At 38.8% G+C, this 23,740-nt stretch overlaps 1 protein-coding gene across 1 annotated transcript in view; it reads left to right on the top strand.

Annotated features, from left to right (window-relative positions):
• The window catches only part of LOC126106273 (cilia- and flagella-associated protein 58-like), a 282,413-nt gene that overhangs the window by 221,110 nt on the left and 37,563 nt on the right, over nucleotides 1–23,740 (top strand). The window contains exon 14 of the mRNA XM_049912496.1: nucleotides 15,417–15,647. Within this exon, the coding sequence (XP_049768453.1) occupies nucleotides 15,417–15,647 (231 nt within the window). The remainder of the gene's footprint in view (nucleotides 1–15,416; nucleotides 15,648–23,740) is intronic.

The following is a 23,740-nucleotide window of genomic DNA, read 5'->3' as shown; positions in this document are numbered from 1 at the left end:
ATGTATTGTAACTTTTACGAGATGGTGGTATGTAGCATATTTGCTATTAGTTTAACATTTTGCTGGACTCAAACTTTTGCAAGTAAAGTGCGTAACTTAGTTGCATTTTTTATATCAGCAGTTGTGGCCAGTACTTTATTTTGATTGAACTTAGTCATTTCTTGCGTGAGGAAATGTCACTGACAGCTTTTTTAATTGGTAGTATTTATCAGAACTGGACATTACAGAGAACTAATGAGGCAACATAATACTGAATAATAGTAGGGTATGAATTTTGCTTAAACACATTGCATTGCAATCAGATTCTTATGTCAGACTTCTTATAAGGCCAGCAATCTATACACATTGGATTTTAATGACTCAAGCATTGACTTTTTCCAGTCCAGCTTTATCTGTTATTGTTTAGAGTTGTGAATTAGTTGCAGCCTTGTCTATTTAATTTAGTGTGTTGATGAAGTTGACATTTTTTCTGCATGTTTCACCTACCTCATAAGTAAATATCACCTAGAGATTAATTGTAAGGCTCTATGATGTCACAGAGACATGAGAAATGAGCAAAATTTATTGCAGGATCATAAATTTGTGTCAAATCTCACTCGACCTTATTGGGCTATAGTTGAAGGGTTATCATGCTAAAGTGGCTAAGTGTCAGTTTTGCATAAATTGTATTTCCTGCTTCATAAGTGATATGCGAACAGGGTTTTTCATAATAAAAGGGCTATCTCCAATGATGACTGATGCAGGTGCTACAAAAGTCAGCATGACATCAGAGGTAACTCCTATGACTTGTTCATGCTCAGTGGGGTAAGTACAGAAAGTGTTACACAAGTTGGCTTATGGGGCAGAGAGGTGATACACTTCCGCTTGCCCCTCTCATTTTGTAGCCAGTCTCTTGTGTTTCTTCATTGGTAGTGCAATGGATACTGAAAACAATTTAAATAATTCAGCAGTGGGATGTGACAGAAAAACTGGTGACTTGTAAAACTATACAGACGCTAATATGCCACTTCTGACACCAAATGTAAAAGAGTTCGTGCCAGGATGGGGGGATATAATTGTTACATCCCACTTCTGACACCAGTTGTAAAGTTAGGGGAAGTTTATAAGTGGCTTCTGCAACCGACTTCCAAAAAGACATTTGTTCTGCTCAAGGTCTGGATTACAAGAGAGAGAAGCAGGCGATTACTGCTTTGAAGCACGCTCCGGCATCCACACATGTGATCGGTAACCTGTGCACGCTATTGGCTAAAATCAATGGCATGAATTTGCTAGCAGTTGCAGCAGAGGGCTCAGGGCATCTCCTGTCAGCAGCTTTAACTGGACAGAACCGCCTCGGTTTTGAAAGGCAAGTGACTTGTGTCACATAGACACGGCATGAATTACTCTGGGAGAAAACTTGTAAAGATTCCACTAGGCCTTTGAAATAAATTTCTTAAACCAACACCCTAAAATATTCCTTAACTAGTTGCCATCCTGTACATTCCTTGCCCCTTCCAGAGAAGTGGTGACAAACATTGTTTACAAAAGGGTGTTGGTCACTCCCCGGCAAAATGGTTTGCCATAGTAGGGGCCTTAATACTATGGGAGGGATCTGTTACAATATTTCGTTTAGTGTATGTAAATGGGAGAGGATTTACATGCAGTCACGTTTATCAAATTTCATGAGTAAGAAAATAGTATAATATTAACTTGCTCAAATTACAGTACAATATCTCTTGTAATAGTTGAAATCATCACTATCCATATAATCAAGTCTTAAGACAAACGAAGTTAAATGACACCATAACGCTTCACAAAGTAGGTATGAACTATCATGGTTTCTATTAGTTTGAGGGAAAAATCTGCTATTATAACAAAATACTTAATTCTATGGTAATAAAAGTATTTGGGTAAAAAACATAATAAATTGACTTACTGCAGATCATTAACACCTAGCATGGGTTACACTTGGGTTAAGTACATTTAAAAGTTTGGATCTGTCTCTAATTCCAAAGAAATGACGATTTTTCACCAAAATGTGAGAGGACTTGGTAATAAAGTAAATGACATTACTGTTCTGTTAGAGGAACCACAAGGAATAAAAGATACTGATGTATTATGTTTTAGTGAACACCATGTGAAAGATATTGAAAGGTTACAGCTAAGTGGTTACTGTCAGGCAGCGCATTACTCTAGAACCATCATGGAAAAAGGTGGAGTGGTAATTTATGTAAAAAACAACATATCTTACAATGCATTAGATTTAAAGAGCCATTGTATAGAGCAACAAATTGAAGTATGTGGTGTTGAGATTACTGTAAATGACTTCACGACTGTAGTGTTAGCACTGTATAGATCTCCCTCAGGGAATTTGGATGTATTTCTTAAGCACTTAGATTCTTTATTATCCAAACTGTACTCAAAGTCCAAGAACTTGATAATTACTGGTGACTTTAATGTTGATTTCCTAAATGAGAGCAATAGTAAAGCTGATTTAGTACATTTAATGGAGTCTTATAATCTGATGGCAATAGTAGATTTCCCAACTAGGATTACCGTTAACAGTAAAAGTCTGATAGATAATATATTTATAGATAAGTCTAAATACAATGAGATCACTGTACATCCAGTCCTCGGCCTTTCTGATCATGGTGGTCAATTGCTTAGGCTCAATTACATCAGTGTGTGCAACAGTTCCGAGCATTCTTGGAAATCCTTTAGGATAATAAATGAACAGGGCCTTAAAAAATTCAATGATAGCCTAAAAGAGATAGACTGGAGCCGAGTTTATAAGGAAACAGATGTAAACAAAAAGTACAATTCATTTATAAATGAATTCATGTCTGTATTTGAGTCCATCTTTCCCAAAAAAGTAGTTAGAAATAGTCATATAGGCAATGCCAAGAAGTCTTGGATCACTACAGGGATAATAACATCTTGTAAAACAAAGAGGATGTTATACAGTTCTCTCAGGACTTGTAATGATCCAAAGAAACGACAACAGTACAAACTTTACTGTAGCATTCTCAAGAAGGTTATAAATAAATCTAAAAGTATGTGCATAAAATCAGAAATTGAAAGCTCAGAAAATAAAATTAAAACTATATGGAATGTAATAAAGAGGGAAACTGGCAGGACAACAGGGAACATGTCTCAGGTAGAGATTAATACAGGGGACAGTATCATAAAGAAACCTGAGTTGGTTGCAGAAATATTTAATAACCACTTTTTGAGAGCAGCAGAGAAGACAGGCTGTAATGGTTCTACGGAAGAATCATTGTCCCTCCTATTAGCAACAGAATCCCACAGTTATCCTTACCTCCAGTTACTGTAAGTGAAGTCATAAGAGTAATTAGATCATTAAAAAATAAAAATTCTGCTGGTGTGGACAATATTTCTAGTAAAATACTGAAACACTGTTATAAATTTGTCAGTCCCGTCTTATGCAACATATACAATGCATCCCTACAAGATGGGATTGTCCCTGATAGACTTAAGTTGGCTGTAGTGATTCCTCTCTTTAAAAAAGGGGATAAAAGCATTGTTACAAACTATCGCCCAATATCCCTATTAACTACCTTCTCGAAAATTCTAGAAAAACTCATGCACAGGAGGATTGTAGACCATCTCAACTTCCACAGTATCTTAAGCAAAAATCAGTTTGGTTTTCATGCCGGTCTTTGTACTGAACAGGCAATATTCTCTTTCAGCAACCAAGTTTTGGAAGCCATTAACAAAAAAATGTCTCCAGTGGGTATTTTTTGTGATCTTACGAAAGCCTTTGACTGTGTAAACCACCAAATTCTTTGGCAAAAGGCAGAATACTATGGTTTAGGTGGTACTGTTGGCTTGTGGCTACAATCATATCTACAGGATCGGAAGCAGACTGTAATGCTAAATGGCTCTTCTGGAGAACCTACCTCGTCTGAATGGGGCACGATAACGTGTGGTGTGCCTCAAGGCTCCGTTTTAGGCCCACTGCTTTTCCTCATCTTTATTAATGATCTTCCTCTTTGTTCTGAGACAAACAGCAAATTTACCCTGTTTGCCGATGATACCACAATTCTAATTGACGATTTGATTGATCATGATCTTGAAAAAACTACAAATACTGTTTTTAATGACATCTTAAATTGGTTCTCCTCAAATGGTCTCTCGCTCAATGCAGATAAAACTCATTATATGAGGTTCCATACATCACAAAGTAATCCCGATGAAATTAACATAAAATGTAGAGATCAACCAATACAGAAAGTTGAAGACACAAAATTCCTGGGTGCTTACATAGACAGTAAATGTAATTGGTCAGTTCACATTCTTCATCTATGTAAAAAACTTAGCTCGGCAACATTTGCATTACGGGTAATTTCTTCAGTGGCTGAAGTTGACACTATTAAGGTTGCCTACTTTGGCTACTTCCACTCATTGATGTCATATGCTATCATTTTCTGGGGGAACCAACCACTTGCAAAAAAAGTTTTCACCATCCAAAAAAAAGCAATCAGAATAATGTGTGGGGTCCATCAAAGACACTCTTGCAGGCACTTGTTTCGGAAGATAGGTATCCTAACAACTGCCTCACAGTATATTTTTTCCTTGCTCACCTTTGTGTGCAAAAATTATTCCATCTACCAAGACAACAGTAAATTCCATGGTTATAACACGAGAAACAAAAACAATCTACATTTAGAAATGAAACGTCTCACTCTGGTACAAAAAGGAGTTTACTACTCCAGCATTAAGCTGTTCAATGCTCTACCACTACATATCAAATGTGTTCATACAGAACTGCCAAAATTTAAACAAGTTCTCAAAGATTACCTGACAGAGAAATCTTATTATACTGTGGATGAATACCTGAAAGAAAATGTATACCATCACTAAACTTATTGTGTCTAGAAGTAGTTCAATTGATTTTATTGTGCATTTGAGCATTAGCGCACTTTTTGTAACAACAGATTGGCTGTACATGTATTTACTCTTGTAGGCCTAATATCTGATTTAACTTTGTGCTCTTATCTTTAACCTTTATTTGAAATTCCTTTTTCTGTCAAATGGTAATTATGTTATCTAGCTGACATTGTATCTGTTACTGTATTTATAGTATGTCTTACTTAAACTATGTACAATTTGCCATTGAATTGCCCTTGTATTTATTGTAAGTTTAAATTGAAACCTGTACAATTTGACACGTTCCATATCCTTGTGATTGACTCACTAACTGGATCTACGGAACAAGAAATAAATAAATAAATAAATAAATAAATAAATAAAGAAGAATGATAACAAATGTAAAATCTTAGTACATCCTCCACGTATCAGTTACAGGTAATGGTTATATAAAGTTCCACCGGCTACAACATATACTGACAAAACAGTGGAATTAAGGATGAAATGAGGGGACTGTCAAATGGCATAAAATAAGCTTGTAAAACAAAGTAATAGGCATGGATAACACACAAGCAAAACTCTAGAAAAGGTAATTAAAAGTGTGTCCATAGTGACAAAACAGCTAACAATATTCTCATCCTATTGATAAAACTTCATATAAAGGAAGGGAAAGAATCCAGTGAGTTTTTAAGCAGTTCACAAAATACGGAAAGGTTCACATATAGAATGTGGTTCTGCATGACAGAAACGCACACACTGTTTGTAAACAAACTTTGACTGATGGGAGATGAGCATGTGTCTTGGCCGGCAGTTAAGTGTGATGTCGACAGACTTTAATGGCCGTTCTCTCTAGCAGGGGGATGGAGGGGATATCATCTGTGGCATAAAGCATGTCTTGTGGGAGGGGAAAAAGCAGGGAGGTAAGCACAAGGGATGAGGAATGGTGAGAGGGGTAAAGGGGGAGGGTCTGGCAGTGGCACTTTCAGCATGCAGCACAGCTGTCGGCATGTACTGGTGGAATTTAGTGGTTTCATAAGTGATTTGCTTAAGTACTGGATGTTAGGGCTTAGGAAGAAAAGGAATTTGACCAATGGAAAAAATCGTGTTGTATTTAATGCAGGGTTTGTTCTGGGTATAATAGTGGACAGCCGTCTGTGGTTGCAACGCCAGGGTAGCCCGACATATTGGCCATTTATGCTGAGCAGCACACCCGCAGCGAACCGGAAGGGTCCTAACGTTAAAGGATAAGGAATTGGGTATAATTGGGAACAAGTTCAGGTAGATGAGCAAGTCAGAGCAATGGTAGTAACCCAATGCAATGCATTGTCGAGGAAGACATAGTGCGATTACATCTCGTGGGTGTAAACTACTACGAAATTACCAAAATCCCTGAAGTAACAGGGTGAGCTACGGAAAAAAGGGTTGCACAAATTACTTCGACATTGTACAATGAACCGCGGGACTGCTACGGTCGCAGGTTCGAATCCTGCCTCGAGCATGGGTGTGTGTGATGTCCTTAGGTTAGTTAGGTTTAAGTAGTTCTAAGTTCTAGGGGACTTATGACCTAAGATGTTGAGTCCCATAGTGCTCTGAGCCATTGTACAATGAAACTTTTTATTTATTTGGGTGGTAGTCTCTTGCTAACTAAATTTTCAACAATAGTGTGTTCTGCGCTTGGGCGATGACTTTACATCATGGGTGCAAAACATCAACAAATTAGTGTTAATTTCAGCTGGAGCTTCAGTCTCGTAACATCACGGGTGTGTTTGTTTGAATAAACAAACGGGTGTCTTTCATTTCCTAAACACATGACAGGGCACTGTATCCAAATGGTAAAAGTGTCAATTTCCATGCTTGCTCGTAACATCTTCACTTCATCAATAAATTACTTTGTAAGAAGTAGGATGAATAATAATGAAACTTGTGTTCATCTGGGTGAACTCTCTATATCGCTTACCACTCTACAGTGAGAGGGTAGTGCACTTCTTCTCAACTTCAGGGATACATTCATCTCCTCTCTGTTGAGTAGATAACTCGGGTGCTTCATTTAGCAAGGATTTCCATGAAAATGCATATCGTAGTGTGCATGGTAAGGGTTTACGGAAGGTGATAGGGTGGTACTACACTTCGGAGGAGTCTTGGAAATGCAAAGCGCCACCAAACTAAATGGTGGTGCATGGAAAGACACCCCATAATGGCCAGCTTTGTTATGGCAATGCATTTCCGTTTTGTGTTCCATCAGCTGGTGGTCGCTTGCTTCTAAATTCCACTCGGAATTATAGTCTGATTATCAGGCATGAGGGTGAAAAACTCAAAATCATTTTTAATCTTAGGCTGCTTGAAAGAAAACAGGGAAATAAATGCTTATAAAACGACAGTAGACTTAGCTTACCCACAAAGCAGTGGAGTATTAGTTGCAAAAGTTAGATAAAAATTCAAAGTATCACAATCTATTGAACAAGAAAAGACAAATAGAATGGACAACAAAAGGAGGGCTTCCACAATCTAGGTTTGACAGCAAAACAAAACGTTCAATGACCTACGCTTGTAAAAAGTAACATTGTAGAAAAATTTTAGTAGGGAAAACTTGATGCATTCTTTCGAAAGGCAAAACAAAATCATTGTCAATAATGGAGATCTAAAAGTGAAATACAGTACAATACAAAAATTCTCCAACAAAGATGAATAATGCAAATAGCTTAATATCATCAAATAACAAATACTTATACAGTAGTTGTGAGAGGGTACCTTAAAACACTTAATACTCTGCGTACATGCTCACTCAAAACTTATACAATAAATGGCTTATAAATCAAATGAAGATTAGACTTAATTATGACAGGCAAGATGAACATTCGGGGCATGACTGGCTTATTGCAAGCCGACAGCTGTGCCAGTCAACATGGTTGCGCCATGCAGTCTCTGCATATAATAAACGTTCACAGGGAAATTAGGCCGCAATTTAGATGACTAAAAAAAGAAACATGGTCTCAACTGGAAACTCGCTGCATGGTAAAGGGAATCATGGTTAATGGTTCTGTTGTTGATAATTCTTCCGGGTTATATGGCCATGGTCCATGAAATTCTTCTATTCCTAACGTTTTGTCCAATACTACGTTGGACATCTTCAGAGGTATGGCTGGTCCTTCTGAGTCCTGCCGACTGACAAGTCGGGCGTCAGAGAGCAGCCTACATACCAAGCAAAGTGGGTGTGGTCTAGCTTGCACATAGTAGCAGAGAGAAAACTAGTCAAACATAAAATGTAACTATCGATAACAGTCCCTCATAGATAAAAATCACTTAACGATTATTTAATGCCACTGTCCATATCCTGCTTAATTTCGAGGTCTCATCTTTTCTATTAAAATTATCTTCGTGTTTATAAATTTCAATAGCCTCCCTATACAGTTGTGGATAATAGTTTGTGATAGGACTTAAAACTATAGTTTCAGAAAACTTAACTACATGGTTACCTGACTGAAGTGCATGTTCCGCAACAGCCGATTTATCTATTTTTCCCAGTCGACAAAGACTTTTATGCTCCTTTACCCTTGTATTCACACTTCTTTTCATAGTACCAATATAGATCTCACCACAAGTACACGGAATTTTATACACACCGCTAGATGATAATGGTGGCCTTCTATCTTTAACAGAATGAAGTACTTGTCCTATTTTTCTGGTAGGTTTGAATACTGGTTTCACTTTATGTTTCAGCAAAATTTTTGCCGATTCGATCTGTAACCTTACTAATGAAAGGTAAAGACACCATGTTCTTCCATTGCTGTGTACCATCCTTGTCCTTTGGCCTGCTGTAGTTAGGTCTTAAAACTCTATTAATTTCTTTGTTTGAGTACCCATTCTTTTTGAAGGCCTGTTTCAGATGATTCAGTTCCATATCCAGATGTTCTGGCATACAAATCCGTTTTGCCCTGTCCACTACACTTTTGATTACACCTCTTTTTTGTTGTGTGTGATGATTGGAGTTCTTATGTAAGTATCTATCATTATGTGTGCTCTTCCAAAACACTTTATGTTTTAGACTGCCATCTGTCTGTCACATGACTAACACACTGAGAAATGAAATAGTCTGGTCTTTTTCCGCTTCAATGGTAAACTGAATTTTAGGGTTTATGCTATTAAGATAATCAAAAAATTCATCTAAGGCTTTTTTACCATGTGTCCAAACCACGAGTGTGTCATCTACATAATGATACCAACAACATGGTTTCTTATTTGCTTTATTCAACGCTAACTGTTCAAATTTTTCCATGTAAAAATTGGCAATCACAGGGCTCAACAGGTTACCCATGGCAACACCATCCACTTGCTCATATAACTCCTCATCCCACTGAAACTGGCTAGATGTGAGACAGTGTCGAAACAGAGTGGTCAAATCTTCAGGGAAAACTTCCATTATGTAAACCATAACTTCATTGACCGGAATCATAGTAAACAGAGATACAATATCAAAACTGACCAGAATGTCTTCAGGAGCCAAGGTTAGACCTTCAATTTTCTCAATAAAATGACATGAATCCCTCACATAAGAATCAGTCTTGCCAATGTATGGTTGTAGAAGAGTAGCTAGATACCTAGATATTTGATAAGTGGGGGAATCAATCACACTAACAATGGGTCTCAGAGGGAGATTTATTTTGTGAACTTTAGGTAAACCATAAAGTCTGGGACACTTAGCTTCACTCCTTAGCAAAACATTTTTTATCCTTCTGTGGAATGGAAGAACATGGTGTATTTACTTTTCATTAGTAAGGTTACAGATCGAATCGGCAAAAATTTTGCTGAAACATAAAGTGAAACCAGTATTCAAACCTACCAGAAAAATAGGACAAGTACTTCATTCTGTTAAAGATAGAAGGCCACCATTATCATCTAGCGGTGTGTATAAAATTCTGTGTACTTGTGGTGAGATCTATACTGGTACTTCGAAAAGAAGTGTGAATACGAGGGTAAAGGAGCATAAAAGTCTTTGTCGACTGGTAAAAATAGATAAATCGGCTGTTGCGGAACATGCACTTCAGTCAGGTGTCCATGTAGTAAAGTTTTCTGAAACTACAGTTTTAAGTCCTACCACAAACTATTATCCACAACTGTATAGGGAGGCTATTGAAATTTATAAACACGAAGATAATTTTAATAGAAAAGAAGAAGCCTTGAAGTTAAGCGAGATATGGACAGTGACGTTACAGAATCGATAAGTGATTTTTATCGATGACGGACTATTATCGATAGGTACATTTTATCTTTGACTAGCTTTCCCTCTGCTACTATGTGCAAGCTAGACCACACCCACTTTCCTCGGTATGTAGGCTGCTCTCTGACGCCCGACTTGTCAGTCAGCAGGACTCAGAAGGACCAGACATACCTCTGAAGATGTCCAACGTAGTATTGGACGAAACGTTAGGAATAGAAGAATTCCATAGACCACGGCCATATAACCCGCAAGAATTATCAACAACAGTACCATCCGGTCATGAAAGCCTTCATTCTATAGTTAATGGTTCTGTGCTGACCTATGGGGTGGCAGCATAAAACAGACCATTTAACATCACATAAAACAACGCACAGAGCACCTTTTGCCTGTTCACCAATAACCTCAATAAAAGAACCTCATACATCACTTCATATCAATAAAACTTGGCTGCCCTCAGGGGAATTACAGCCAGAAGTCGTCATATCCTCTCTTATAAACTTACAGTGGTAGAACAGATCAATTCTGTTTCATCAAACTTTGTACATTGTGTTAACCAATCAAGAAACTACCACTTAATGAAAAACAGAAGGCACGGATAGAAAAAGTATAAATGGTCGGGAAAGAGGATGCAGAGAGACAAGAATTTAGGGTGCCAACGATTTCGGATACCTTGCGGACGCGGTATGACGACACAGGGTCTTACAGAGCCCTTAAGCGCTTACGTCTGTGGGGCAACGATAAGGAACCTACTTTCATTATGCTTATAGGAAAGATGAAAGAGAAAGAGTTGATCGTGACATGAAAATGAAATGGAAGACAATGCTGTGAACAGCTAGGAGCCTTTGTGGTTGCTAAACACATTGTGCAAGCTGCACATCCCTGGAGATTAACTAAAAGCTAAAAAAAAAAAAATCTTAAAGCACTTCTCATCACAGTAACTAAGCATGACATACTTCTTTGACAACAGAGTTATGTGTTTAAAATACACAGGCAGTAAATGTATAATGGATGCAAAATTTATGCTATAAAGGGGATCTAAAAGTTCTTCTCTGTATCCAGAGCAAATGCTGCAAATGCTCCAGTATATATCAACTCTCATAGTACAGAAGAGACAGTGGTGTGGCGGCTGAGGGGCGTACACATGCAGTATTCGCACAGCAGCGACACGGGCAGTGAGCCGGGTGGCTACACAGTGCCGAAAGTACACGCCCCGGGCATTGATGCCAGAACCCAAATGGAGACGGCAACGGGAAGTTGATGGGTGGCGAATGTCGGGCAGCGCCTCTGGGTGGCGTGGGCTGTGCAGCTGGGCAACAACAGCGGGGCCCGTGACACAGACATGTGGGCTGGCTGCGAGTGTGAAATGAGACTGGAGCACACGCAATATGCACGTGTGCCTTGTGGCGGATCTCGGTGGACTGGCGATGGAGGTGGGTGGGTGGCAGTGGCAGGCGAGCCACACTGGCCGTGAACAGCTGCAGCACGGCAGCAACTCGGATGTCCGGCGCGCACGTGTTGGTGCCGCACTCAACGAGACGTAGGCAGACTTTGCCCCGGGCGTCGGTATGTGCGGACGCAGCATCTGGCGCGACGTCGAGCCGACGCCCTGCGGCACCTGGGCTCGGCTTGTAGAGGAATGACAGCGGCGAATATTGACCGAGCACACAACGTCAAACGTGAACCAGAATAAATGGCCACTCTGTGGACCGAACGGTGGGAATGAATCACGATTCTGACACCAATTGTAAACTTATACAGATGCTAACATGTCACTTCTGACACCAAATGCAAAAGAGTTCGTGCCAGGAGGGGGGGGGGGGGGGGTGTAATTGTTACATCCCACTTCTGACACCAATTGTAAAGTTAGGGGAGTTTATGAGGTACTTGCAACTGCCGTTAATGTATACCTCGTGGCGGCAGTGTGCAGGAGGTCGAGCGGTCAGGATTTGGTAGTGGGTATCCAGGGCTGCCGTTAAATGACAAAACAGGAAATTAAGAACAATGAACGGGATATATTTCAATATACGGAGTACGAAATGGCACACCAAGGATTGGAAGTTAGTGGGTTTAGGCCAGTCTAGGAGGTCGAATAATTAATTAAAATGGGCAATGGAAGGGGAAGTTGTTCACATTAACTTATGTCGGTGGCCAGTCGCCAAAGGCAGAGCTGGAGGCTCTGCCTTCCAAAAAGGCATCTGTTCTGCTCGAGGTCTGGATTACAAGAGAGAGAAGCAAGTGTGTTCTGCTCCACAGGATGCTCCAGCGTCCACTCACATGATCAGTAACCCGTGCACGCTATTGGCTGAAACCAATAGCGTGAATTCGCTAGCAGTTGCAGCAGAGGGCTCAGGGCGTCTCCTGTCAGCAGCTTTAACTGGACAGAACTGCCTCAGTTTTGAAAGGCAAGTGACTTGTGTCACATAGACATGGTGTGAATTACTCTGGGAGAAAACTTGTAAAGATTCCACGGGGCATTTGAAATAAATTTCTTAAACCAACACCCTAAAATATTCCTTGACTGGCTGCCATCCTGTACAGACTCTAAAAGAAAGTGTGGGCAAAGATGAGGAAGCATTTTGTCCCTGATGATGTAATGAACACCACAGCTACAGCCTGCAGTACCAACTATTTAAACCTTTCGGAATGTGAGGTCATGGTCCAAGAAACTCTCCTGTTCCTGACTTTTCATCCAGGACTAAGCTGGACATCCTCAGAGATGTTCCTCTGCTGAGTCTTGCTGACTGACCAGTTGGATGTCCGAGAGCAACATAAATACTATAGGGAAGGGGGAGTGGTCAAAGCAACAGGTGATGAACAGAGATAATCTTTGTCAGTGATTAAACTTAACTATCAATTGCATTTTGTTAAAGTTAAAACTGTCTACCGATTCTGCAGAGCTACTGTCCATATATCGCTAAGTTTCATTGCCTCCTCTTTCCTGTTAAAATTATCCTGATGCTTATAAATTTCAATGGCTTCTCTACATTGCCGTGGATAATAATTTGACGTTGTAGATAAAATTTCTGTTTCAGAAAACTTCACTTTGGGGTTTCCTGATTGAAGAGCATGCTCTGCTACAGATGATTTCTCTATTTTTCCTTGTCGGTAAAGACTTTTGTGCTCTTTTAACCATCTATTTATGCTCCTCTTGGTAGTTCCAATATAAACTTTACCACAAGTACACAGAATTTTGTATACACCACATGTCAACAGAGGAGGGCATTTATCCTTCACAGATTGGAGCGTACTTGACTTATTTTTTTTGTTGGTCTAAAGACTGATCTGATGTCATGTTTCTGTAAAATCTTACTGGTCTGATTAATTACTTTTTTAAAAAAAGGGAGAGAAACTATATTTTTCCATCATTGTGGTTCATCCTTGTCCTCGGTACTTCTGCTCCTTGGTCGCAAAATTCTCTTTACCTCTTTCCCTGTGCAGCTATTTTTACTTGAAATCCTACTTCAGATGTTTTATTTCAATGTCCAGGTGTTCTGATGTGCATATCTGTTCAGCTCTATTGACAAGATTTGTAGCGACACCTCTCCCTAGTTGTGAATGGTGATTGGAGTTTTTATGCAAATATATGTCCGTATGTGTTACTTTCCAAAAAATTTTGTTCCAAACGTCCATCGGACTGTCTCATAACTAAAACGTCCGAGAAAGATATTCTTTACCATTTTCCATTTCCATGGTGAACTGGATTTTTGGATTAATTTTATTTAGATGATCAAAGAATTCGTCCAAAGCCTTTATACCGTGGGACCAAACCACAATGTGTCTTCTACAAACCGGTGCCAGTGAGATGCTTTGTCCAGAGCCGATTGTTGGAATTTCTCCATATGGAAATTAGTGATCGCAGGACAAGGATGAACCACAACAATCGAAAAATACAGTTTCTGTCCCTTTTATTAAAAAAGTAACAGTTCAGATCGGTAAGATTTTACAAAAGCATGACATCAGATCGGTCTTTAGACCGACAAAGGAAATAAGTCAAGTACTCCGATCTGTGAACGATAAACGTCCTCCTCTGTCAACATGTGGTGTATACAAAATTCCGTGTACTTGTGGTAAAGTTTATATTGGAACTACCGAGAGCAGCATAAATACACAGCTAAAAGAGCACAAAAGTCTTTACCGACAAGGAAAAATAGAGAAATCAGCTGTAGCAGAGCATGCTCTTAAAGCAGGAAACCGTGAAGTGAAATTTTCTGAAACAGAAATTTTATCTACAACGTCAAATTATTATCCACGGCAATGTAGAGAAGCCATTGAAATTTATAAGCATCGGGATAATTTTAATAGGAAAGAGGAGGCAACGAAACTTAGCGACATGGACAGTAGCTCTGCAGAATTGCTACACAGTTTTATCTTTGACAAGACAACAATTAATAGTTAAGTTTAATCACTGATAAAGATTATCTCTGGTCATCACGTATTACTTTGACCACATCCCCTTCCCTACGGTATTTACGTTGCTCTCGGACGTCCAACTGATCAGTTGGCAAGACTCAGGGGAGGAGCACCTCTAAGGATGTCCAGCACAGTCCTGTGTGAAAAGTCAGGAACAGGAGAGTTTCTTGGACCACAACCTCACATCCCAAAAGATTTACCAGCAGCTATGTCATCCAGTCATGAAAGCCTTCATTCTATGATCAACCATTTAAAGTTGTCCAGATGAGAGACAGTTATTTTATGGACATTTAGCAAGCAACTGGTATGATTATGAACACAAATAAAGTTAATATAAGTACTGCAAATTTATTTTTAAAAGTCTGCATTTGTTTGTTATGGTGTTTTGGATCATACCAAGTAATAACTTGCTTTCCTAAAAATCAGTGAGCAAGTGTTAATGTGGAGTTAGTCCATATTTATGTCCCTGAGATCTGAATAAAGTTTATTTTGAATGAGCTAGAAAGTACATTTCGTTACTTAGCCTCTTTACCATGATAACTTTTCAGTTGTGGATCAAGAAGTGGAGATCCATATATAGTATATAGTAGTTTAAGGTTGAGCTTGTCTAGACCTACATTGATATACTTGGTTTTGCTTGTATTTATGTGAACAATCTAATTTTTAAGTATTGCCCAATGTTTTCGAGTCATCCTATAAATTTTCTTGCTCGTAAATTGATTTTTCATGTTAAAATAGTATGTACTTCAGTTCTCTTAAGTCACAATTAGTAATTAAATATGTGATATATTATTTATTATTACATGAGAATTCCTCAGACAGACAAGATGTAAGACTGTTAACAGCTAAATAACATTCCCTCTAGAAATTACCTCAAACTCAGTAATTTCAGCCACTGATGAAATCATGTGAACTGTCACAGGGAGCAGACCCAGAGAAGCATGACCTCGTGCAGAAAGTGCGACACCTACAGAGGAGGGTGCTGAACATGTCTAAGATGGCAACAGACCGTGAGACGCAGATGAAGGAAATGGAGCGACGCTATAAGGAACTTGTCGAAAAGACAGAGAAGCAGTGCAAGCCGGCACAAGAACTGGCAGACAGACTAACTGAAGTGAAGCACACTCTGGAGAAGAAGACTCAAACTGTTAAGGTGAGAGATGCCTAAACCCAGCAAAAAAAACATGCAGCACGAGGACAGCACGCAGCCATGTCAGTGTCAATTTTCTATATCGTCAACCTGTAAATTGCTGTTTGGGCCACAGTTGATAGTTCCTGAATGAGTACCCACACATCTGTCATGAAGTGTATCTTGGGAACTCATGCTGCAATGTATGAGGGGACTTAACCTGGTGGACCATTAGCTCACTTTCCGTTCCTGATGAAGTAGTGATGAGATGATAATCTTTCAATTGTAAGAGTCTCTTTTTTTCCTTTTATTTGTGCCTTTGTCCCTTATTGGCACAAGGTTGACACGGTTATGATTTGCTATGATTAATTTAAGGGATGACCAGATACCCTTCCTGTTGCCCCAGTACGCCCCAGAATGGAATACACAGTGTTGTCAAGAAGTAGCAGGAATTTTAGTTTTTCTTAAGGAATCTTTATTTTTTCATTGACATCCACTTTGTCCACTTTGAAGTGATCCCCCTCATATATAATACATTTATGCCAGTGCTTTTTCCAGTCTTGGAAGCTCTTAGGAAACCCACATTCCATCAGGGTGTTCAGCTCCTTCGGCGATTCTCTTTTTGATTTGTCACTGGCAGCAAAATGACATCCTCAGGAATAGAAATACATTGCAGGGAGCCATGTCTAGCTGTGGAATGGTTTTGTTTTTTGTCAAAAAACACGAACAAGCATTGAGGTGTGAGAGGGAGCATTATTGCGATTCAATTTCCGCTAGTGACTGTGCCACAATTCTGGTCATTTTCTTCAGATTGCTGTGTGCAAACCGTGCATAGCTTCCAGTTAGTATTCAATGTTGACTGTACAAGAATAAGACAGGAACTGGTGATGCTTTATCCCATTGTAATTGAAGATAACAGCGAGAAGAACCTTCACATGTGATCAAACTTTTCAAATTTTTTTTGGCTCTGTTCTTCAAGCAGTTCAAATTGGGCTGACTGGGCCTTGGTTTTGACTTAGTTCCCCGTTTCATCACCTGTTTTAACCTTCTTTAGAAGTTCTAGATCACTGTTAATTTCATTCAGAATTTCCTGAGCAACGTCTAAGTTACATCGTTTTTGGTGGAAATTCAACAGTTTCGGAACAAACTATACTCTTACTCACTGGATGTCCAAAGCATCCAAAAAAATTTCTTAGCATGATCCAGAGGATACGCTGACATCATCAGCAACCTCTCTGATGGTGATTTGGTGATTTTCCAGAACATTTTTTTTATTTCTTCCACATCGTCATCAGTATTTGATGTGCTAGGGTGCCCAGTTACTAATCTTCACCCAGTACTAATCTTCAGCATCTTCTCGGCCCAGTTTGTAACATTTATAATGTTCAACAGTCCATTTCAAAATTCTGCAGTAGCATTAGTAAAGAAACAATGTTCACTGCAAGTAGATAAATTTAAACATGTGAAGATGGTATGCCAGGCATCTTTAAATTCAATTCAATTCAATTTATTATCATCCATTTTATCATATACTTGATATAGGAATTGTGATATGGAAAGAGAGAGAGAGAGAGAGAGAGAGAGAGAGACAATTTATATTTTTAACTACTAAGGGAAATAACATTTTCTTAATTACACTTCAACATTTTCTTGATTACACTTCAAAATTTTCTTAATTACACTTTACATAATTTGTCTTCTTTTTACATGCAATATGGAAAAAACAAAGTTTTATACAAAGAGCGCTATTTGTTTAGATAGCAAAGAAATTCATCAAAATCATAGAAAGTTTGATCTAATAGTAGCCTCTTTAATTCCTTTTTAAATATATGTAAGTTTTTTTGTTTTTTTATTTCTTTTGGTAAGGCATTGAATATTATTTTGGTACAGGGTTTTTGAATGTATGTTTCTAGAGAAATCATGCCTGTTTCTGGTTTGATAGTTGTGTACTTCACTGTTTAGATAAGAGAATTCTTAATTTGACTTGAGGAAACATACTGATTCATAGATGAATAAATTAGAGCGGGTCAACATTTTTAATTCCTTAAAGAGTCCTCTACATGGATCTCTGCAGGCAACGCCCTTCAGTATAGGAATAGCTCTCTTGTGAAGCATAGAACAACTTTTTGTGAAACCTGTATTCCACTAAAATATAATACCATATCTTAGATGACTATGTATGTAAGAGTAATAGGCACATAGTACTGTTCCAAAATTGCAGTTTTCTTAATATATAACACTATTTACTAAGTTTTTATTCAGTAGTACAACATATTTTTCCCATCTTAAGTTATTGTCCAACCATACACCTAAAATTTTTGTAAAAGAAGTTTGATTTATTAGACATTTCCCAATCTCTACTGCTATGTTATTTTTTACTTCGTTTGTTATGTGCCTAAAATTCATCCAAGTGTTCTTTTGTCATTTATAATTAAGTAATTGTCATTGAACCATTCAGCTGCCTCATTTGTTGTTGCAGTTATTTTTTCTTGTAGGCCGGATTCACTAACTCCCTTGACCAAAAGGCTCATATCGTCTGCAAAAAGTACTGATTCTGCTCTTGTTAGATGATTAAGAAAATCATTAATAAAAACAAAGAAGAGCAGAGGGCCTAGAATAGAACCCTGGGATACACCACAGTTGACTTTCTGATATGTAGAATAATATTTTGTGCCATTATGTATTATTTCAACAATTTGACATCTGTTGCACAGATACGATTGAAACTAGCTGTATGCTTTTCCATGGACTATATAGCTATACAGTTTCTCTAGCAAAATATCATGGTTGATGAGATCAGATGCCTTGGATGGATCTAAAAATATTCCACAGTTTAAGTCCTCATTATCCATTGCAATTGAAACCTGATTCAAGAAATGATATACAGCTGTTTCAGTAGACCTGTTTTTCCTGAACCTATTCTCTTCATTGGTTAGAATTTTGCATTTGTTTAGAAAACTCAACAGTCTCTCATACATAACCCTTTCAGTAACTTTAGAAAAACCTGATAGTTGTGACAATGGTCTATAATTTTGTATGGTATATGGACAGTCTTTTGTATAAAGTGGCTTTATTATTGATTTTTTTAAGTGCAGAAGGGAATTCACATTTTAAATGCTATATTAATAATATCAATGAATTTGGTTATTATTTTGTTTGCACAATGTTTTATGACCTTATCAGGAATACCATCACATCCACAGGACATTTTATTTTTCAGCTTATTAATTGCATTTGTTACTTCTGAATGTGTAACTGGGTACAAAAACATTTCTCTCTTCATTTTTGAGAATGTTTCACTTACTAACTTTTTAGTTCACCAGGTTGTTGATAAGATTTTGAGCAGTTTTAATGTCATAGTCATTGAACATATAAGGCAACATATAGATGGTCTTCAACTTTTCCTTCCTTTTTTGTCATAAAATTATTGTTTGTCACTATGGATTTACCTATGTTATGGTTTATGACCTTCCAAACTGATTTAGTTTTATTGCTGCCTTTTCTGATAATTAAATCATTGTTCAGTTTTTTTCCTGCATGAATAACTTTTCTGTAGACTTTTCTGAAGCCTCTAAGATAGATATGGCTTTAATGCTGCATTACTCTTTGAATGCTAACGAAGATTTCTTGGAGTACCTGCAGATTTCTTAATTCCTGCAGTTAACCATGAATTAGAGTTGAGAGAGATTTTTACTTTTCTAAGGGCAAAGCAACATCAAAGTGCCTATAAAAGTAACTGACTGCAGCTTATTCATTATAAATTAACTTCAGGTTCCACAGTTCCATTGTTGTGATATGTCACAAGGAACAAGAATTATTTACTAATGTTAATATGAGAAAGAAGAAACGTGCCAGGTTAGCCAATGTGTCGGCCAGCGTGGATGTGGTTTTAGGCCCTGATGAAGAATGTGGTTCAGTTCTTGCAATGTGAGGTGGTATTAGAATGAAGGGGTAATCCTTTGTAGCTTCTTCTTTGGGATGGCGGGAGGATTGAGAGGGTGTGTGGGGAAATGGCACAAGAAATCTGTTTGTGAACTGTGTCTGAGGTATAGTGCTTGTCTGTGAAGGCCTTTTTGAGACCTTCAACAAATGAGGCAAAGGAGTAGTTGTCACTGCAGATATGCTGTCCCAGCTATCCAGGCTGTATGGGAGGGATTTTTTGATGTGGAAGGGATGGCAGAGGTCGAAATGGAGGTTGGTGGGTTTAATATGGACAGAGGTGTGGCCAGAACCGTCAGAAAGTAGGGGTCAACATTCAGGAAGGTGGCATGCTCAGAGTGGGAGGATCAGATGAAGCAGATGGAAGAGAAGGCATTGAGGTTGTGAAGGAATGAGGACAGGGTGTCTTGGCGTTGAGTCTAGATCATGAAGGTATCATCAGTGAATCTGAAGCAGACTAGGGGTTTAGTGTTTTGGAAGGTTAGGAAGGTTTCCTCTAGATGGCCCATAAACAGATAGGCACGGGAGGGTGCTATGTGGGTGTCCACAGTTGTGCGGTAGATTTGTTTGTTTTCTTTTCCTTCAAAGGAGAAGTAGTTCTGTGTACGGATTAAGTTAGTAAGGTGTATGAGGAATGAGGTAGTGGTCTGGAGTCTGAAGGACATTGGGACAGGTGGTGTATGATAGCAGCAAGAACGTGGGTATGAGAGTTGTTGGTGTATGCGGAAGAGGCATCTGCAGTGACAGGTTGGGGTCCATGACGTAAAGGAGTGGGGAAAGTGGAGAGTTGGTGAAGGAAGAGATTTGTGTCTTTGACATCGGAAGCTAGAGTGTGGGCAACTGGTCAGAGGTGTTGGTCAGTGAGGACCATTTGTACAGTAACAATCTATCCTTTCCAATTTTTGTTAACTGACCAACATAAATTATTAATCAGGGATTTTGGATAGCTTTCAAGAAACTCCACTACTAGCCATTAAAATTGCTACACCAAGAAGAAATGCAGATGATAAACGGGTATTCATTGGGCAAATATATTATACTAGAACCGATATGTGATTACATTTTCATGCAATTTGGGTGCATAGATCCTGAGATATCAGTACCCAGAACAACCACCTCTGGCCATAATAACGGCCTTGATATGCCTGGGCATTGAGTCAAACAGAACTTGGTGGGCATGTACAGGTACCGCTGCCCATGCAGCTTGAACACGATACCACAGTTCATCAAGAGTAGTGACTGGCGTATTGTGATGAGCCAGTTGCTCGGCCACCATTGGCCAGACGTTTTCAATTGGCGAGAGATCTGGAGAATGTGCTGGCCAGGGCAGCAGTCGAACATTTTCTGTATCCAGAAAGGCCCATTCAGGACCTGCACCATGCAGTCGTGCATTATCCTGCTGAAATGTAGGGTTTCGCAGGGATCGAATGAAGGGTAGAGCCACGAGTCATAACACATCTGAAATGTAACGTCCACTGTTCAAAGTACCGTCAATGCGAACAAGAGACGTGTAACCAGTGGCACCCCTTACCATCATGCCGGGTGATACGCCAGTATGGCGATGACGAATGTACGCTTCCAATGTGCGTTCACCACGATGTTACCAAACACGGATGTGACCATCATGATGCTGTAAACAGAACCTGGATTCATCCGAAAAAATGACGTTTTGCCATTCGTGCGCCCAGGTTCGTCATTGAGTACACCATCGCAGGCGCTCCTGTCTATGATGCAGCGTCAAGGGTAACCACAACCATGGTCTCCAAGCTCATAGTCCAGGCTGCTGCAAACATCATTGAACTGTTCATGCAGATGGTTGTTGTCTTGCAAACGTCCGCTTCTGTTGACTCAGGGATCGAGACGTGGCTGCACGATCCATTACAGCCATGCAGATAAGATGCCTGTCATCTCAACTGCTAGTGATACGAGGCCAGGCCATTGGGATCCAGCACGGTGTTCGTTATTACCCTCCTGAACCCACCAATTCCATATTTTGCTAACAGTTATTGGATCTCAACTAACGCGAGCAGCAATGTCGCGATATGATAAACCGCAATTGCAATAGGCTACACTCCAACCATTATCAAAGTCGGAAATGTGATGGTACTCATTTCTCCTCCTTACACGAGGCATCACAACAACATTTCACCAGGCAATGCTGGTCAACTGCTGTTTGTGTATGAGAAATTGGTTGGAAACTTTCGCTAGTCAGCACATTGTAGGTGTCGTCATCGGTGCCAACCTAGTGTGAATGCTCTGAAAAGCTAATCATTTGCATATCACAGCATCTTCTTCCTGTCAGTTAAATTTCATGTCTGTAACACATCATCTTCGTGGTGTAGCAATTTTAATGGCCAGTAGTGTATGAAGTTGGTTGATGAGATAACATTCCAGAGAGAGAACACAAACTGAGATTGGGATAGGAAACTGATTGTGCCCTTTCAAAGAAAATGTCTCAGCATTTGCCTTGTGTGACTGAAGACACATATATGAGTGGTAGGACAGGGATCCTCACAAATACAAGTCCAGTGTGCTAACCAGTGCACCACCTCGTTTAGTCAAAAGTAAACTGACAGAGAGCAAAACACTCCCATACCAGGCACAGTCAGAAGAGTGATGTAAGTGTCTTACAGCTTCTTCATAGCAAAACAGCTTAACCGCCCATCTTATAAAGATAATTCCAAACAAATTAAAATTAATTACAGCTATCAGAAATAGAGATAATGAGCACACTTTAAATGAAACTCTATGTTTGAAATGCCTAGACATCAACATGGAAAATTAACTAGGTGTGTGGATCTAGCCAAGTTGCTCTTATTGCACTTACAAATTGCTCTTATTGTATTTACTCACAGGTTGGACTGCTGTTATCATACCTTCACTCAGTGCTGTGCTATCACATAACCTCTCAGGGTAATTTAGCTAAGGTCAGAAACAAAAAAAATATTACACAGAGTTGATAACTGAACACTTTGCAGAAGCCTCATTGGGGTGTTGGAATTACTACACTTGCAGGCCAATATAGTTACTGTGAATATTGGATGTAGGAATAACTGAAGGAAATTCATCCAGGATACATACTTGACAATCATCTTCTTTTGGTTCCCTGGCTGCATTCCCATTAGTAATTTGAGTAATAACATCCATCATCAGCCACTCCTTATATAATTTACTAGGCCATTGGATTCATGAATGTACTTACCCAACCGCGATATTATTGCACTTGGCCTTGCGTTGTTATAATTGGAAACATGTGGGACTTTCCAGTACACAAGTGCAACTGCGACTAGGGAAAACACATTGCACTGTGAAAGATTTCATAACAGTTGTGCATATACCATCAAGTGTTTCAGCATGTCCTCATGAAATATCATGATAAAAACTCATGATAAGCTGACCAAAGTACCCTCATTCCTGTGTGCAATGATATTGTGGTCAACTAATAAATTCCATCTATTGTTCGTAAAAGGTTTTTAACTTTTCCAAAATTTAAACTGTTAATAGTCATCACTGAAATCAGTAAAGTTTCAGAAGTATTTAGTATGAAGTAGTGAATCTATTTAGTTTTATTTATTTATTTAATGCCCATTTTATCAGATTCATGATGTAGGATTTGTCAAAGTACAAGACAGTATAGAATTATATGTATTCACATTCATGTACAAAGTATAGGCACATACAAGTTGTGAAAGTACATCTAGACTATTTGCTTTCTTATCTTGTAATAAAGTAAACAATAGTCTACTTTATTAAGTATAAGAAATTAGGATTTTATGTACATTCCTATAAACACAAAAAATGGTGGAGAAGATGTGTGTACTAGTCTTGCAAAAAACGAAAATAATGTCGGTAAAAATGTATTGAATAGTGACATGTCTAGACTTCAAAAAGAAATAAGTGAGCCATTAGTCAAATGAAAGTTCATTTCCCTTCCACAAAATAACTCTAACAAGTGGAAGAAAATACCATATAAAAACAGAGATGTAAACATGAAAAAATTGCCAAGGAGTGAAAAACCAAAAAGTTGGTGGTTAAAAACAAATTTCATGTTCTTTCCATGAGTGAAGAGGCGGATTTAGGCCTAATGTTGGTAAGGGAACATGAACTTTTGAGCAAACCTTATCAACAGAATTGTGGTACAAGCTCTTAAGCTCAGCATTAAAGAAAACAGTGACAGT

Source organism: Schistocerca cancellata, chromosome 10 (genome assembly GCF_023864275.1).
Source record: "Schistocerca cancellata isolate TAMUIC-IGC-003103 chromosome 10, iqSchCanc2.1, whole genome shotgun sequence".
Taxonomy (NCBI): domain Eukaryota; kingdom Metazoa; phylum Arthropoda; class Insecta; order Orthoptera; family Acrididae; genus Schistocerca; species Schistocerca cancellata.
Note: the sequence above shows the minus strand (reverse complement) of the source record. Positions and strands in the feature narration are given on the sequence as shown.